The 17586-nt window shown below is 35.9% G+C and overlaps 1 protein-coding gene across 1 annotated transcript; it reads left to right on the top strand.

Annotated features, from left to right (window-relative positions):
* Positions 1 to 4102: 4102 nt before the first annotated feature.
* LOC132175697 (YbaK/aminoacyl-tRNA synthetase-associated domain-containing protein) lies at positions 4103 to 15636 on the top strand. Its single transcript, XM_059587719.2, has 5 exons — positions 4103 to 4452; positions 7862 to 7939; positions 8035 to 8119; positions 14330 to 14418; positions 15459 to 15636. Exons 1-5 carry the CDS (start codon positions 4165 to 4167, stop codon positions 15600 to 15602), a joined length of 684 nt encoding a protein of 227 aa, XP_059443702.1. The 5' UTR covers positions 4103 to 4164; the 3' UTR covers positions 15603 to 15636.
* Positions 15637 to 17586: the final 1950 nt, after the last annotated feature.

Genomic DNA, 17586 nt, shown 5'->3' with positions numbered 1-17586 from the left:
CTTAGTATCATCAAAGTTAGTGGTTTAGTTGTTTCAGCTACAAAAATCAACTTGTGTCAAACAAAAATTAGATTTTTAGGATTCAACATCAGTCAAGGAATGGTTAAACCCATTGATCGGGCCATTCAATTTGCAGACAAATTTCCTGATGTCATCCTTGATAAAAACCAGCTTCAAAGGTTCCTAGAATCTTTAAATTATGTTGCTTATTTTTACCAAAATCTTAGAAAACCTTGTAAATCATTGTATGATCGTCTCAAAAGTAACCCTCCACCTTGGATTGATGTTCATACTTCAATTGTCCAAGAAGTAAAAAAATATGTCAAGACTTTGCCTTGTCTTGGCATTCCTGAAGTAAAAGCTTTCAAAACTGTAAAAACGGATGCCTCCAACACTTGATATGGGGGTATTCTCAAACAAAAAATCTATCTAGATTCTCCTGAACAAATTGTTTGTTTCCATTTAGGAATTTGGAATTTAGCACAAAGTAATTATAGTACTATTAAAAAAGAGATTTTATCTATAGTATTATGCATCTCAAAGTTTCAAAGTGATTTGTTAAACCAAAAATTCTTAATTCGAGTTGATTGCAAAAGTGCAAAACATGTTTTAGAAAAGAATGTTCAAAACATAGCAAGCAAACAGATTTTTGTCAGATGGCAATCAATTTTAAGTATTTTTTATTTTGAAATTGAATACATCAAGAGAGATCAAAATTCTATACCTGATTTCCTCACTCGTGAATTTTTGCAGGGAAAAGATGGCTGAAAAGCTACAATCAAGTAAAAACAAAAGTAAAACACCTTCCATCAAGTCACAACCAAGTCATCATATAGTCCTGAGCCCAGAAAATGTAAACCCCTATGACTAGGGGTGTCAAGGCGGTTACGGTTAGCGGTTATTGCTAACCGTAACCGTCTTAGCGGTTAGTAGATTTCACTAATCGCAACCGCTAACCGCCTAGCGGTTAACAGTTAGCAGTTAGTGAAATAGATAACCGTCCGCTAACCGCTTTTTTAAAATTGGGTTTTTTTGGGACTTTTTTGGTGTTTTTGAGCTTTCTTTAGGGCTTTTTGGGCGTTTTTGGGCTTTTTTTTACCGTCTTTTTTTTTTTTTTTTTTTTTGTATTTTTAGTGTAATAATGCTTTAATTAAATTGTAGTTGTAAGTAATATATTGTTTAATTCAATTGAATCAATTGTGATTATCATTGTACATGAATCATATGATTAACTTGTTGACTTATGAGTTATGCCATATTATATATGTATTATTTATTATTATATAATCATATGATTTAATGATCAATTCATCATGTGATATAATCATATCAATTATAGCGATAATATATAAATTACTAAAATTATAATGATAATACATTAATACTTAAATTATGTCTATAAGTAACACATTGGTTATTGTTTAATCCAATGTCAATTACTTAATTTGATATTATACGAATCATATCATCATTGTACTTAATAATATGATTCACTTGAAGTCTTGAATAAAATATTTGAATTGTCATTCAATCATATGATTAAGTATTGATATTGTACATTTATATTATTCATATGCATATATAGACTTATATAGACTTATAACATATATAGACTTATAAGTTTATAACATACATTGAAAATAAGTCTCTAAATAATTAATTGTTGTATTAGTATGAATTGGTATACTTATGAGTTATGTCATATTATATATGTATAATTTGTTATTATATAATCAAATGATTTAATGATCAATTGATCATGTAATATAATCATATAAATTATAGTGATAATATATTAATACTCAAATTGTGATTTAATAATTTTTAAAAAAAATTGTGATTTAATGATCAAGTGATTATATGATATAATCATATAAATTATAGTGATAATATATTAATACTAAAATTGTGATTTAATTATTTTTTAAAAAAATTGTGATATAATGATCAAGTGATTATGTTATATGTATAAATATTTTTATAATTATAATTATAAAAATATATTATATAAAAAGCGGTTACGGTTAATAAACCCAATAACCGCTAACAGCTAACCATTAGGTTGTTAAAGCGGTTAGGCGGTTAGCGGTTAATACGGTTAAGCGGTTAGCGGTTTTTAACCGCCCGTATTGACACCTTTACCTATGACACATGTTCACCCATTAATATGTTAAACAAGTTTCAGGTTCTTGGTTCTCCAGACCCTTACCAGTTGGTAGAATGTCCTACAACAACCATTATCCCTATCCAACAGAACTCTTCAAAATTCATACAGCAGCAAAAATTATTTACCAACCAACCAATTACCCATATCAATAGATCTAGGTTTGTTCAAAAAACTTGATACCAGGAGGGGACTCGCAGAACGAGTTAACATAAGCGGAAGAATTAAAGACATAGTGATGAATTTAAACAGAGACTGCTTGTGAGATTCTAGGCTGAATATGAACATAATATCTAGATGGATACACAAAGATATAAACATAAATATGAATATGAAATGTTGAAAATACTTCAATTGGAACCATAAATTCAAGAATATACATAATAAAAATAAGATATATGAAAATAAATACTTATGAAAATATGATTCTGTAAAATTAGCTTGAAAAAGCTTTCATTGAATAAAACATTCTATAAGACATGGATGAAACTCTGACATGCGTCTTGTGAGATTTTACTGATGATCAGAGAGAGAGAAGAGAGAAGAGTATTTTCAAGTTCGGAAGAATCGAATTGGTTTTACATGAGCTGAGGGTGCTATAAATAGAAAGATAAAAGTTAAATACTGTAGATGAACAATGGTTTGTCGGGATAAACAGTGATGAATAGTGATGTGAACAGTGCCTATCGCCATGAATAGTATGAACAATGTTGGCCGACGTGAACAATGATAAATAGTAATGAACAGTGATGAACAGTGCTGAACAATGTTGAACAATAATGGCTGACAAATAGTAATGACTGCCAAAACAGTGATGAACAGTGCTTGTTGTATTTTGGAATGGTGATGAACAGTGCTTCGCTGTATTTAGGCTTTTCAGACTTCAATCTTCACCAAGATCATAAAGGTCTTGGGCTTCTTGGTAAATAGGATGTACTTGGTTTGTTCAAGAGGAGGACGAAGTTGGGCTTTGTTCTTGGTCCTCAATCCCTTTAGCTTTAAGGAGAAGGCTTTTGCAAAAATCTTTAAGGTCTTCTTTACATTGGACTTGAGCCATAGCTGCTTGCAATTTCTATCTGTAAATGTGATCTGTTTGCCAGAAATTGGCTTTGAGTTGTGAAAGAAGGGAATTCTTACTATATTTGAGGAAAGTATTTTCCGAATGTTAAATTTGTCCTACCAGCGGACATATCTGTTTCTTTTGCGAATTCCTTGGTCAATGGCATAATCTCATTTGAAGAGCCAGTGGATTTTATATTTCTTTGCCATATGGAGTAAGGAAATAAATTGACTTTCTGCTTCATTAACTCTGTAGGTTGTAGATAACTGCTTTAATGCATCTGTAAGCTCTGGGGGTAAAATCTCAAGAGTAAGCCCATGACTTTGCCACCATCTGTTGAACCATATAGGGAGTTGACTGCTGAAGTTATTATCAAAACAAAGATACTAAGAGTGACTGTTATTATTATTTTGATAAATGAGTACTTTTGACCACGCTTCAATGTAGTCAAAGTAGCTGTATTGAACTTGATGGCCTTGTAGGACCTTGAGATTAGATGGGTGGTTACCCCATTCTTTTGCTGAAATGATCTTTGTGATGTACATTTTATCAAAGATTATTCTTTTCTATTATGGATCAAACTTGTCTGGGACTGAGTTTTTGATAATTAATGCTGTTTAGAGTAAAATATCTATGTAGAAATTAATAAATTTAGATGGGTCAAATAAAATGAAGGAGGAAAATAATTCTTTATAAGATCCAAAGGATTCTTGATATGATGCTGGTCATGTTCTACAAAGAACAGGTTTTTTGTATAGGTTTTTTTGGACAAACCTAGATCTTGATCACTATGTTTTTAATTTTATGTTAACTCATTATGCGAGGTATATATATATATATATATATATATATATATATATATATATATAGAGAGAGAGAGAGAGAGTTATAAACCATAGTAGCTACACACCGCGCTGAGAGAGAGGCGGAGAGGCGCGCAATGGAGAAAGCGCTAGCAGAGGTCGAGCGAGTTCAAACCCAGATCCTCCGACGTATATCAAAACTAGAGCTCTCTTGCTCGCCCCAGGACCTATCTACTGCCCTCCCTGTCCCTGTTCACGCATTCGGCGACACCGAAGCTCGCCTCTCTGCCATCCTCCGAACGAACGGCGTAAACGACTTCTCCTTCAAGAAGGTCCCCTCCGATTACTACGACTGGCCCCTCGACTCCCGACGAGACTCCCTCGGCGCCGCCTCGGTCGAACATCTCTGCAAAAGCATCGTCCTGGTATCTGTCTTGCTCCTATCTCATATTTTTCTTCGGTTTTCTATTTGCGATTGAACTGCATTTCCTCAGCTTTAGCCCTAGATTTATTTAATTTTATCTCGAAAATAGTAGATGAAGAAGGACTGGTTTTGATCAATTTGGACGCTTAGAAACGGAATTGTTGCTTGTTAGATGAAATTGAAGTCAATACATTGTGATAATACTAAATTAGTTTTTCAGAAATTGGCAATGGCCTGAAAAGTTGTACGTTTGACTGAAAATTTAGTGCTAGACATAGCTTTATGTTGCAGTTGGGGTATAGATTCTGCTATTTTAGTGTAATTGGTTTTGTGTATGACTTTATTGGCCTGGTAGATATATAGAGAGGATGGGAGGGGTTGATACTTTTATAGTGTCATTGTTCTTTACTTTCTACTAAAGAGAGTTTTGTAGTTGTTTGATTGTTGATATAAAATTCGCCCATTCATCCAAAATAAATTTAGTGCTAAACATGTAAAAGATGTTTTATAGTTGAATTTAGCCAGTTGAGTGTAAGAATCGTTTCCCACTTCTGAGAAATAACACATATTAATATGGCTTCTATTTGTATAAAATAAACATGATCACATTCTATAACTTCCCACATAGTGGGAGTGGGATGTGACGATGGGCTTATGCTTTGGGGGATTGAAGGGTTTGGTTTTCTAGTTTTGACTTATAGGAAGAGTCCAGGTAATGTTTGTTTGTGTTCAAGCTGGTGGGTGTGCGTGCACACATTGTTGTTGTTTTCGTCTGCGTGGGTGCATGCGTTTGTGCGTGTGCAGCATTAAGATATTAGTGAATAATTATGAAAGTTGGGGTATGATCAAAATGTCTAAAGAAAAAGCTCCTAGAAGCATATATAGAGTATAATCAACTGGAAGTGGAATCTGGGAGTGCCTCTGATTTCTTCAAGGCTATCAAGGGCTGAGTGTGATAGTCTTTTGGGGAAAATCTCGGGAAGGATTAATTCTTGAATGTGTAAACACCAATCCTTTGCAGGTAGGTTACAATTACTCTTCAGTTTTGTATAACATTCAAGTTTTTTGGTCAAATATTTTTGGCTCAAGTGGTAAAAGCTTTGGTTGTGGTGACATTTCCATCAAGTCTAAGGTTCGAGCTAGCTCGTCAGTGAAGCTGGAGTATTACCTGATTCGTGTGGAGGGGACACTTTGCATGAATCTGAGGTTTAGTCGATAGGGGTGGGTACACCAAGTAGCCCTACCTTGGAGGAGTTTCTCCTCATAAAAGAAAAAGTAATTAAAGCTATTGAAAAGAGATTCAATAGGTTTTTGTGGAATGGGAGTGAGCTTGGTATAGCTAAAGCCAGGGTTTTCTTGAGATTGTCTGAGTAGGCCGAAATGTGAGGGTGGTTTGGGGATAAAAAAGCTGGTGGAGTGGTATCAGACTTCTATTTTGAGACATATTTGGGCCCTCTTCTCTAGATTAGGGTCTCTTTGGGTGGCCTAGGCTAAGGCTATGTTGATTAAGAGAAGATTTTGTGGCTTCTCAAAGCTCCCCAAGATGCGAATTGGAGTTGGAGAAAGATACTTAAGCTACGGGTTTTGGCTAAGAATTTTCTCAAATTCCAAGTTGGTGATGGTATTATTATATCTCTTTGGAAGGACAATTGTCATCCAGATGGTATTCTTTTTGACAAATATGGATACTGGTCATTTATGATTCTAGAAGTAGTATAGATGCCAAGTTGTCTAGTGTTATAAGGGGAAGAGATTGGCATTGGCTTCCAGCTAGGTCGGAAGATTTGGTGTCCATTCAGAGTAGGTTGCTTCTGGTTAATCTCAGGTTAAGAGGCACTCCTCTGTTGCTGCCTTCAAAGACTTCTAAGTATTCATGTAAGGATACTAGGAAGCCTTAAGGTTAAAAAAAAAGCCAAGGTGGAATGGTATAAGCTGGTTTGGTTTTCCTTTTTTATTCCTCAGCTTGTTTTTTTTCTTGTGGTTGGCTATTCTTGATGGGCTTGGTATGGGTGACAGGCTGATGAAATGGGGAGTGGCTGGTGATATGAGGTGTTATTTTTGTTGAAATATCATCGAGTGTAGAGACCACCTATTCAAAGTGGTTTTAGCAAGAGGGATTTGGAAGAATGTGATGCTAAAAATGTAATTTTCATTCTTTCCCTGTGGGCTGTGAAGATGTTTTGAGAGAAGGGCTTGCTGTTTGGAGGGGCAAAAGTCTCTTAGGTGTCATTTGCAAAATTGCCTAGGCTTCTACAGTTTACAATTTATGGAGGCATAGAAATAGTTTGAAGTTTGGCAATAGTCTTTGGTCTGAAGAGCAGATTAAGATTCAGATTAAATGGGAAATAGGCACTTGGATTATGGGGAATGCAAAAGGAAAATTTAGAGCCTCTACAATCAATGAACTTTTTGCTAATTGGGGAATTCCTTCCAATATTCCAGTGTGAATGGGAGGTCTGTTGCTGCTGGCAGGTTCTGGTGAGATTGTTCTCTCGGTTTGTTCTGATGGAAGCTACTGCTGGATGTTGATGCTTCTGGCTGGTTCTAGATGTTTTGGTTTGTATCTCTTTGTCTTTGTATTGCTGTTGGGATCTTGTTGCGGAGAGTTTATTTGTCTGCTCTGATTGTAGCAGGTTTTGTTTGTTTAGTTGTGATGTTTAGGCTGGGTGGGGGTTGTATTCCTTGGCTTTCCTCAGAAGATTGAGATTAGTTTTGTGGAGTATTTGTTTGTTGTTGTTTTGTTTGTGTTTCAGTGGGTTTCCTGTTGGTAAGATGTTGTATTCTTTTGTGTGGAATGAAAAATCTTATTCATCCAAAAAAAAAAAAGAAAAACTGAAAGTGGAATTGGCACTCTGTTAAGTTTCTTAACAACTTGAAAGAGTATGAGTATTATTGCATGGTTTGGTTGAGAAGCACGAGATTTGACAGTTTGAAGTAATATCGTTGCCCCTTAGGAAAAAATCCTGCTACAAGGGCTCTAGGATAGGGATGTTTCCAATAAATTTCTCTGTATTTTTTTTCTCCATTATCGCTTGAAGAACATTGCAATAATTTTTTTGTTGCTTAAGTAAGCATAAACTTCTTAGGAAAATTTGCCACATTGATTATTTATTAAAATTGAATCTAAGACTTGCAACAATTGGACTTTGCGACCATTGGCATTCTTGCTTCTTCGAAATGCAGTGTTGTCCATACAGAGCATTGTTAGATACCTCTAAATGCAATTCATGTTATTCATTGTTAAAATATATGAGATATGTGTATCTCTGTAGATTACATGATGACAAAAGTGATCTATATTTCTAAAGTTTTGCATTCAACTCACAGCTTTCCTTGTGCATCACGTCACGAGTTCATGTTATGATGAATTATTTGTTTTCTTGGGTTTAAAGTTCATCAATTTCCTTCAGGTTAACACTCAAGCCCAGTCGAATGTTATTGATTGTAGTGATCGAAACAATTCAAAGTATTATGTTGTTGTTGTTCAGGTACTTTGCTTCTCTCTCTCTCTCTCTAATTGGTAACAATCTGCCTTCCAACCTACCTAAACTATCTAGTATTTTGGACATTTTATTTGTTGCAGTATACTGCTCGATTCAATGCTGAAACTGTTAAAAACTTTCTGTATTCGCTCAACGATGGCAAGATAGCTAAAAAGAAATTCAACTGTAAGTTGTCATTTACTTGATGATAAAAAAAAAAAAAAAAACTCCGTAGAAGTTCCAGAGTTACTAAATATATGTGCTTTGCAAATCCTTTTTCATTGTTCAGAAATGCAGTGAAACAGCCATAGTGTATGTTGTTACCAACAAATGTCACTATTAGTGTACTTAAAAAAACCTACAAAAAAATGAGAATACCTTGGACACCATATCCAACAGATATCATGACAATATGTTCTTGACTTAAAAAGTTTTTAGCTTTCCAAGTACTTCTCTTTCTATTTATAATTACTCTTCTCATAACTGTTGCATTACTTTGGTAGAATTTAACCAATTTTATTTTAAAAAAGCTCCGTTCTCTCTCCTCTAGTGGTGGCGCATGTAGGCGCTTCCCGTTAGGGTTCTGCTCTGGCATTTATTTTTTCGTCCTCGTCTGGTTTTGGGTCTTGAGTGTGGTTGGCCGCGATCTTATCGAAGTTTCTGGTTCAAGATTCCGTAATGTCTTCTTTTGGGGGTTGATGCGAGAGGCTCGTTATGGAGTGCTGGTTCTTCTTGGAAGCCAAAGCCGCCTTCTTTTCGGTGAAGGATGGCATGTTGGAGCTCTGGTTGGAGGAGAGGAGAAAAGCCTTCAATGGGGTTGTCTGTTTGGGTTCCCAGTGTGCCACTTGGCTGGTGGCCACGGTGACGGAGGTGTTGAAGACGGCAGGGACTGAGGATTTTGTCAAGTCATTTTGGGCGGATGAGAAGGCGTTGTTTGTCAGAGGAGTTTGCAATAAGGCCGACCAGTATTTGGAGGTGGCAATATGCTATGGGTGGTCGGGAAGTATTTGGTTTTCGAGGGGTCGTGAAAGGCGGGGTTTGAAGGCGTGTGGTGGGTGAGTTGAGAAGGATGGTGGGTCTTTTACAAACCATGCCTGGGTCTCTGCTCTATGCTGAGGCTTGAAGGGTAAGGATGTGAATGGTATGCCTTTTGGGGGTTCTTTTTGGGTTAGATCCACATTGGGCAAGTAGATCCCTTCCTTCGCGGAAGTGGTGCGAGAGGCGTCTATTCATCCTGTCAAGGCTTCTGGGTTGAAGGTTTCGAAGGCAGAGTTGAGAGGCTTGGATTTGCTCCCGGTGGCACGGTGTCAAGAAGCTAAGGATTTGAGAATGGCGGTCAACTGCTTTGATTTGGAGAAGAAGACGCTTGGTCTGCTGGATTTGAAGATGCAGGTTGGCTCGTTGAAGGGTGAGTCCCGTGATCAAGGTGGCGGCGCTCCAAGGAAGAAGACATCGGGTAGACTTTGCTCATGGAAGAGGTTACTCGGGCGCTTTAGGTTAGAAGTGATTCGGGCCTGTGCAGTTGGGGTCCAAGTTTTTGGGTTGGGTCAGAAGCCCAAAGTTTCTCAAGGTTTTAGGATGAGGGTTGGCTGTGGTCGGGTTGGGCTCAAGCCCTTTTCCAAGAAGGCCAAAGCCATTGGTGTTTCTACTAGGTTTGAGCCATCTTCTGTCGGGTCTAGGCTCTCTATTGCGGATTCGATGTATGGGCTTTCTTCGGGTCTTGATGGAGTATATGGCCCCTTTTTGGATTGTGGTTCGGGTTTGGACCAGATTCTTTCTTAGGTCAGTGCAGAGATGGTCGCGGTGGCGGCTGTCCCGTCGGCAGTGGATTTCCAGGTATTTGATTCTATGGTTTTAGGTACTAGGCTTACAACTTAAGACACGAATCTTAGACCATTTTCGGATTTAGGGCTGGTTACGGGAGTGGAGAGTGAGCGCCGAAACTCTCTGGTCTGCCCGGATTTGTCTTCCGTGGTGGTGAAGGTAGCTCTTGTAACACCCCCTTCCCGTAGGAAGATGATGTTACACATTTCTCATGAGGGTTATAAACATTCCGTAAACTAAAATATTAATAATCCATTAGTCTCACAATACTATTACAACTCATCTAATAGAACTTAAAATTTAAACTTCAAGTCTTATGATGGATTATTAATATTTTAGTGTACGGAATGTTTATAACCTCATGAGAAATGTGTAATATCATCTTCCTATTGGAAGGGGGTTGTTACAATTATGGTATTAGAGCCATTACTCAGCCTGAGATGGAGGGAGCGTGCACAAGCTCATGAGGGTCGCTAGCAGGCATTCGATGGGACGCCAAGAATGGGCTAATCCCATGAGGGTCAGCAGGGATGCTGGGTCCTAAGAGGAGGTGATTGTGACGTCCCACATCACCTAAGTATGAAGATGAGGATGTACTTATATGTATACTCACACCCTTAATGACAACAACGCATTTTAAAGCCGTGATGGTTATGAACCCATCAGAATTCTATAGTTAAGTGTGCTTCTGCAAGAGTAGTACTAGGATTAGTGATCTCCTATGAAATCTGGTCTAGGGGAACCAAAAGTGGATAACATTGTGTTTCAACGGGGTGCGGTGTTACAACTCTTGTCTCGGATGTGGCTTTTTCGGCAGAACTCGTGTAACACCCCAATCCATTGACATACAATATTGTCCATTTTTTGCTCCCCCAAACCAGACTTCCCAGGAGATTACTTATCCTGGTATTACTTTCATAGAAGCACGCTTAACTGCGGAATTTTGATGGGTTCATGACCATCACGGCTTTAAAACGTGTTGTTATCATGAAGGGCACATCTCCAACTCCATTCTTGATACCAACTGTAACGCTCCAGCCCATTAGAGCTAGGTTTATTAACAAATTCTCTCAGATGCGCAAAGTATCATAAGGTTACCAGAGCAATTAACTAAATGTGGTAATAAATGCATGATAAAAATTTATTGAACGCGGAAACGTTTGGTCTAAGCAAAGAAAACTAACAACATAGTTTAAAAATCCAAATAGCGAAGACTCCGTGCTAGTGCACTTATTATAAAAGAAAAACATATTTCATGACATGATTCTATGGTCCTCCTAACTCTTCATTCCGGCATTCTATTCCTTCATGCTTATACCCTAAAAATAAAATATAATAAGGGTGAGCGAAAAAATGCTCAGTAAGCTTCAACCATAGAATAGTTGAGTTAAAAATTGTTTTCTACAACACTGATTTTTTTTTCTTCTATAAAATCTCCCAAGACAAAAATATTTTTCTTTCAATAGAACAACAATTAATACTCATCTAATGGACAAAAATCATTACTTAATAAAGTTGTTCTCACAATAGGGCACATGTACACTGTTACCCCTGTGTACTAGGGTTGCACAACTTTTATGATCGTGCAGCACCTGTGGCCGCAAACGTGCCTTCTGGGCTAGCCGATTAACTAAAGGTGCATTCAGCTTGGCAAAACTAATGGATCCCACCTTCTCAACGTCCTTCAGTGGGTTGCACTTTCGTCTCTAGCGCCGGTAACGTGTTGCGTTTCTTTGAATTCTTGGGCCAAAAGTTACTTTCCTCCACTTTTCCCCATATTATGAAACTCTTTTCTTTTCCTTTACTTCTTTCCCCTTAACTCAACCTTGGGCAAGGTGTTGGAGGGTTTAACTTCTGGTTACTTTTCAAAATTAATTTGGAATTACCTTTCATAATAAACCTCAATAAAAACGATATACCCTTAAATTTCGAGTGACAATAAACTACTTTTCTAATTTGAAAACTTATACAAATATTTAAAGTGACATATAAATCTTTGTATGCTTATAAATACATAATATAAGCATTTAATTAATCATAGCATAAACATTTAAATAAAACAAGTAAGAAGTTTTACATAATTTTTTTTTTGATAAGTAGAAGTTTTACATAAAAATTATGCAAATGAATAATACTTTGAAAGAGTTAAGGACTTCCCCTTACCTCGTTAAAGCTATTAGGAAGATAGACTGGCACTGTCACACACTTGAATTAATAAAACTTAACTATGTTAGCCTTATGTTAATTAAAGGCTAATCCTAGTGCCTCTAGACTTCCACTTCTACCTATGCAATGATCTTAAATGCAACCATTGCATCATAAAAATTATTCATTTGCATAATTTTTTATGTAAAACTTTTTACTTGTTTTAATTAAATGCTTATGTTATGTATTTATAAGCTTACAAAGATTTATATGTCACGTTAAATATGTGTATAAGAAGTTTTCAAATTAGAAAAGCTGTTTATTGTCACTCGAAATTTTAAGGGTATATCGTTTTTATTGAGATTTATTATGGAAGGTAATTCCGAATTAATTTTGGAAAGTATAGAGAAGTTAAACCCTCCGACACCTTGCCCAAGGTTCATTTAAGGGAAAAGAAGTAAAGGAAAAGAAAAGAGTTTTATAATATGGGGCAAGAGTGTGGAGGAGAGTAATTTTGGCCCAAGAATTCAGAGAAACGCAATAAAGTATTGGCGTTAGATATGGAAGCACGACCCACTGAAGGATGTTGAGAAAGTGGGATCCATCAGTTTTGCCAAGCTGAGTGCACCTTTAGTTAATTGGCTAGCCTAGAAGACATGTCTGCGGCCACAGGTGTTGCCACAGTCATAAAGGCCGCGCAACCTTAATACACAGGGGTAACAGTGTATATGGGCCCTATTATGAGAACAACTTTATTAAGTAATAATTTTTGTTCATTAGATGAGTATTAATTGTCATTTTATTGAAAGAAAAATATTTTTGTCTTGGAGATTTTATAGAAGAAAATCAGTGTTTTAAAAAACGATTTTTAACTCAACTATTTTATGGTTTGAGGTTCTACTTACTGAGCATTTTTTGCTCATCCTTATTATATTTTTATTTTCAGGGTATAAGCTTGAAGGAATAGAAGGCCGGAATGAGGAGTTAGGAGGACCATAGACTCATGTTATGAAATATGTTTTTTTATTTTTTTTATTATTTTATTATTATTATTTTTAATAAGTGCATTAGCACGGAGTCTTCGCTATTTGGATTTTTAAATTATGTTGTTAGTTTTCTTTGTTTAGACCAAACGCTTCCGCATTCAATAAATTTTTATCATACATTTATTACCACATTTAGTTAATTGCTCTGGTAACCTTATGATACTTTGCACATCTGAGAGAATTTGTAAATAAACTTAGCTCTAATGGGCAAGGGCGTTACAACTCGTGGTGCAGTCTTCGGTTCTCGAAGCTATTGTGGTCTCTGTTGGAGAGGAAGAAAAAACTGATAAGGGTTTTCTTTGGCGGGGGTTCCTTGGACCGAGTCCTGCAAGGCACGCTTCTCATCCCTCGCCCAAGGTGTCGGTTGTGACTTCATCATCTCTGGTTGTCAAGGAAGTTGGAGTGGGTGAAGATTTGGGTGGTTGCTCCTTAGGCACTCCGGTCGATGTCAGGTTGACTGGCTTAATCCAATCACAGAAGTCGCTGGTAGGTTTTGGTTCGTCTGGGGAGTTTGTTGTGTAGGATCAGGGAGATGAGGTTTGGGATGGGGAGTATGGAGATTCCCCTTACCCTTCGGATGCTTTTTCCCTCGACCCCCTCGATCGGGTGTTGGATTGTGATGAAGATGAGGATCCAACCTGGGCGCTGCTCGATGCCATTAAAGAGGATTTTCTTTGGGAAGTAAAGGTTGGGGGCAGCCTAAGACTAAAGGCAAGAGGGAGCTGTTAAATTTAGAAAGCTCCATTAACTATGGTGATGCAAAAGCGTCCGCGCGGCGAGGGAAAGGCAAGGCTCACGTGCAGTAGTGTTGAGTGTCCTCGTGGGTTTCGGGTGTGCGCTTTAGGTCCTTGTGGGCTAGTTTGGTAGTCCCTGTGCTTTCAGTGTTGTTGGGTTTTTGTGGGTGCTTTGTGTCCTTTTTGTGTACTTCCTGTATGCTTGGGGGCGCCTATGCTTTTTATAAAGCTTATTTGATTACTTATCAAAAAAAAAAAAAAAACCTGTTGCATTTCTTTCACGTATATTTTTTTTTTCTTGAATCTGGAATGAAGCACAAATTGCTGAATCTGGTAGAAAATCTTGTAGAAACTTATAGAGTAACCTTATATTGACTATTTCAACATATATTCTGTGCTTTTTGTTGTTGTTGTTGTTAGTGTATGTCTGTTTGTTCTTTTGTCGTATTCTCCTTTTATTAGAATTGTTGCTTTGTCATTTCTGCATTGAAGAAATGTTTTAACTTTTGCATCAATGTTGGATTTTATTTTATTTTGTTTTTCATTGGCAGATTTTAGTAAAAGCTGAGGTGTTCAAAGTAATGATTTATTACCTTTTAATCTTTTCTATCTAAAAACATAGAAATTATTTTTTTATGATTATGCAGTGAGGCTTGCTCCTGAGGAGACGTCAGTAAATTTAACTGGATATGAGCACAATGCAGTGACATGTATTGGCATGAAAACAGACATTCCGGTAAAACACTCTCTCTGTACCATTATTTCGAGAAGTGTTCTCATATCCCATAGATATTCCAGCTAGATATGACAGTTGGGAGTCCTTGTTCATGTCATTGGATTTGATCGATTTGCTACTTATATTTTACCATTTACTGGATTCTTCATATTCTGCATCACTCTTACTGGATTCTTCATATTCTGCATCACTCTTACTGGATTCTTCATATTCTGCATCACTAAGCCAGTAATTGACAATATGTTCAAAATTCTAACATAACTAACAGAACGGGAATAAGGATGGAACTTGTGTGTAGACTTATTGGTCACTGGCTCTTCCAACATGCTTAATGTTTTGAAGCGTATACAAGGTCTTCTTTTATTTACACATGCACTTGACACCTGTTTTTCAGACAGCACTTTTAGAGTGCCCTTTCCTGCTTGATGTAGCAGTAACACATTGGCCCTTTATGTTTAATTGCCGGGGCTTGCCTACAGCCATGCAGCTGGTGTTTTCAATCAGGATTCCAATATATTTTGGTTGGAATATTGAGTGTTCTCCATGTTCAATATGTATGTCATCTTAAAGGACCTCTTTTTATGTTTTAAATCCTTCCAAACATGCCAGCTGTTGGGTAGGTCCACTGTTCCATATATCATTTCTGTTTCTATCCCAGTAGGTGAAGGCTAGGATCCTTCATGCAAATTTTGGAATACATATGGTGGTGGTCCATTGTATTGGGTGACTATCAATGATTTTCTGCCAGTCTCTGCTCCATCTACTTTTGGGTTGTTTAAAAGGATTCAGCTTGCTAGTTACTCTGGCAGCAATAGACCTCACTTACATGTTTGCAAATAATTTTTGTTGGCAATGAAATGAATACCTCTTGTGTTACACAGGCACAATAACATATCACAAATTAGAAAGGAAAGAATAGAAACGAAATTACATTGTTCAATTTTTGTGACCACAATAGAATATATCGCTCGATCAGAAAGCATGATATCATGCATTTTTTGTAGGGGGTAGTGTTTAAAATTCTACTGAATTCATTTCAGGTGATTTTGGATGAAGCAATTGTAAAACTTCATCCTGATTTCTTCTGGTTGGGTGGTGGGGAGGTTGATCTGAAGCTGGGGATCCGGACCTCTGAATTTATCAACTTTGTTAAACCTCTCATCGTGAGATGTAGTGGTGCTTGATTACCTGACATGAATCATTATCAAATCAATTAAAGCTAAAATCACCCCCTTGTGGAGTCTGAAAGGAGGCCATTCTTCAATTCCTGGTAAGAATCCATTGGTTTTTACATGTTAGTAATTTATGGAGCCAGAGAAAATTTTCCTTATTGGAAAGAAGAGTTGATTTTCTGGGATGCTAAATTTGAGTGGAAAATTTGTATTTTTTTTTTTCCCTGAATTTTTGGAATATGATGAAAGCTGTACCTAGAAATGATTATATAAATTTGTTTAGAATTCACTTTGCATTGAAAAGTTAGGTGACATTTGATTTCTAGACTGCTACACTGTGCATCAACTTCAACCATTAATTTGGTAGGTGAACAAAATTTTCATTGCTATATAATAAGATAAAAGAATATGATAAATTAAAGCGTCTGGTATTTGCAATACAAATTAAATGTACCGAAGAGCAACTATAATAGGCAGTCATATCAGAGTAGAGGGGTTTTTTTCAGTGTTTTTCATCTTTATCTCCGTTCAGTAGGGGAGCTAGGAATTTGGTTATGGAGATGGAAGGTTAAATTAAAAGAGCTGAAACAAAATTAATTGTAAAAAATGGTAAATAATATAGGTAACAAAATAAATGAATAATTTAAAACATATTTGAAAATTTTCAAGAAATTGTGTCATAATTCCTTAAACAAGTTATTATAATATCTAGTTTTTCCTAGTTTTCATCATACTTCTTTTCCAATTATTAAAACTACTCATACTCCCATCAAACTATCATCTCATTGTAGATGTTCCCCTTAAACTACAAAAAAAAAAAAAAAAAAAAAAAAAAAAAAAAACCAATATCCCCGAGGCTGGAAAAAGATAAAAATGACCCTACAAATTGTTAATGAGATAAAAATATCTTTATAAATTCAAAAAAAAATTAAAAATTAAAAATTAAAAAACGAAATAAATTAAAAAAATTAAGGGCGTGGATATTGAAAAAAATGCCCCCCCTTGGTTTTTCAGAAAAATAATAATAATAATAATAATAATTTTATAAAGGGTATTTTTATCACTAGGGAGAATATTGCTATTTTTTGGTAGTTTAGGGGTGACATTAATAATAAAATAACTGTTTGAGGGGATATGTGTACTCTTTCCTAAAATTTGGGTGTAGAGAAAATTGTACAAGAAAATGTTGTGGTATTGTAGTGAGTTATTTTTTATTTTATTTTATTTTTTTTATTTTTATTTTTTAAGGAAAAGAAATAAGAGATCAAATAGAAAAGAAAGCTAGATACCTTTTTAGGTGGCATCATCCAAATGGCTATACAACTTTGATTTTTTTTTTTTTTTTTTGAACTTTCTAAACAAATATTCCAAGATTAAATATTTTATGTGTGTTTTTTGGAAGGAGGCCGTTATATATATAATTTTTAACGTGTGTTTTGGAGATGGGGAAAAAAAAAAAAAATAGTTGATCCAAGTGGGAAGGGCATTATTATGAACTGGGAGAGGGAGGGACCACTTTGATTTACATAAATTAATAATTTTTATGTGTGTTGGAAAGGAGATAACTAAATATAGAAAAAATTATTAATGCATTATTTTGAATTCGAAAGACAAGATCTTTTTATTTATATAAAATAATATCTGTTTTTTTTTAAGGATTTTAGTGTAGGCAATTTCCCTCCCTCTGCATCGGTCCTGCCAGTGTCTCCATTTGCCATTAAATCAAATCAATCATACCCATAATCTTTTAGAATTAGGATTAATTATTCCATGACTAATATAAGAGTTGGGACTAGCATTATTGGACAATTATGGAATAAAAATGTAGTTCAAGCATTATTCTTTTTTATTTCACAATAATAACACATTGACTTAAAAGCCCTTTAAATGGTTTTTTATACATCCTTTTTCTCGCCCAACACTTGGGTCTGTGTTTTATGTTTTGGCCTAGAGACTCACACCTCTTAACCTTCAAAGTTTTGTTTCGTTTTTATTT

The sequence above is a fragment of the Corylus avellana genome, chromosome 3 (genome assembly GCF_965113065.1).
Source record: "Corylus avellana chromosome 3, dhCorAvel1.hap1.2, whole genome shotgun sequence".
Classification (NCBI taxonomy): Eukaryota; Viridiplantae; Streptophyta; class Magnoliopsida; order Fagales; family Betulaceae; genus Corylus; species Corylus avellana.
Note: the sequence above shows the minus strand (reverse complement) of the source record. Positions and strands in the feature narration are given on the sequence as shown.

What these genes read in the sequence shown, in the direction of transcription:
- LOC132175697 (XM_059587719.2), top strand. Translation starts at nt 4,165, where the DNA reads ATGGAGAAAGCGCTAGCAGAGGTCGAGCGAGTTCAAACCCAGATCCTC. An exon ending in TCTGCAAAAGCATCGTCCTG is followed by an intron (nt 4,453 to 7,861) that starts GTATCTGTCTTG and finishes AATTTCCTTCAG; the next exon opens with GTTAACACTCAAGCCCAGTC. An exon ending in AGCTAAAAAGAAATTCAACT is followed by an intron (nt 8,120 to 14,329) that starts GTAAGTTGTCAT and finishes ATGATTATGCAG; the next exon opens with TGAGGCTTGCTCCTGAGGAG.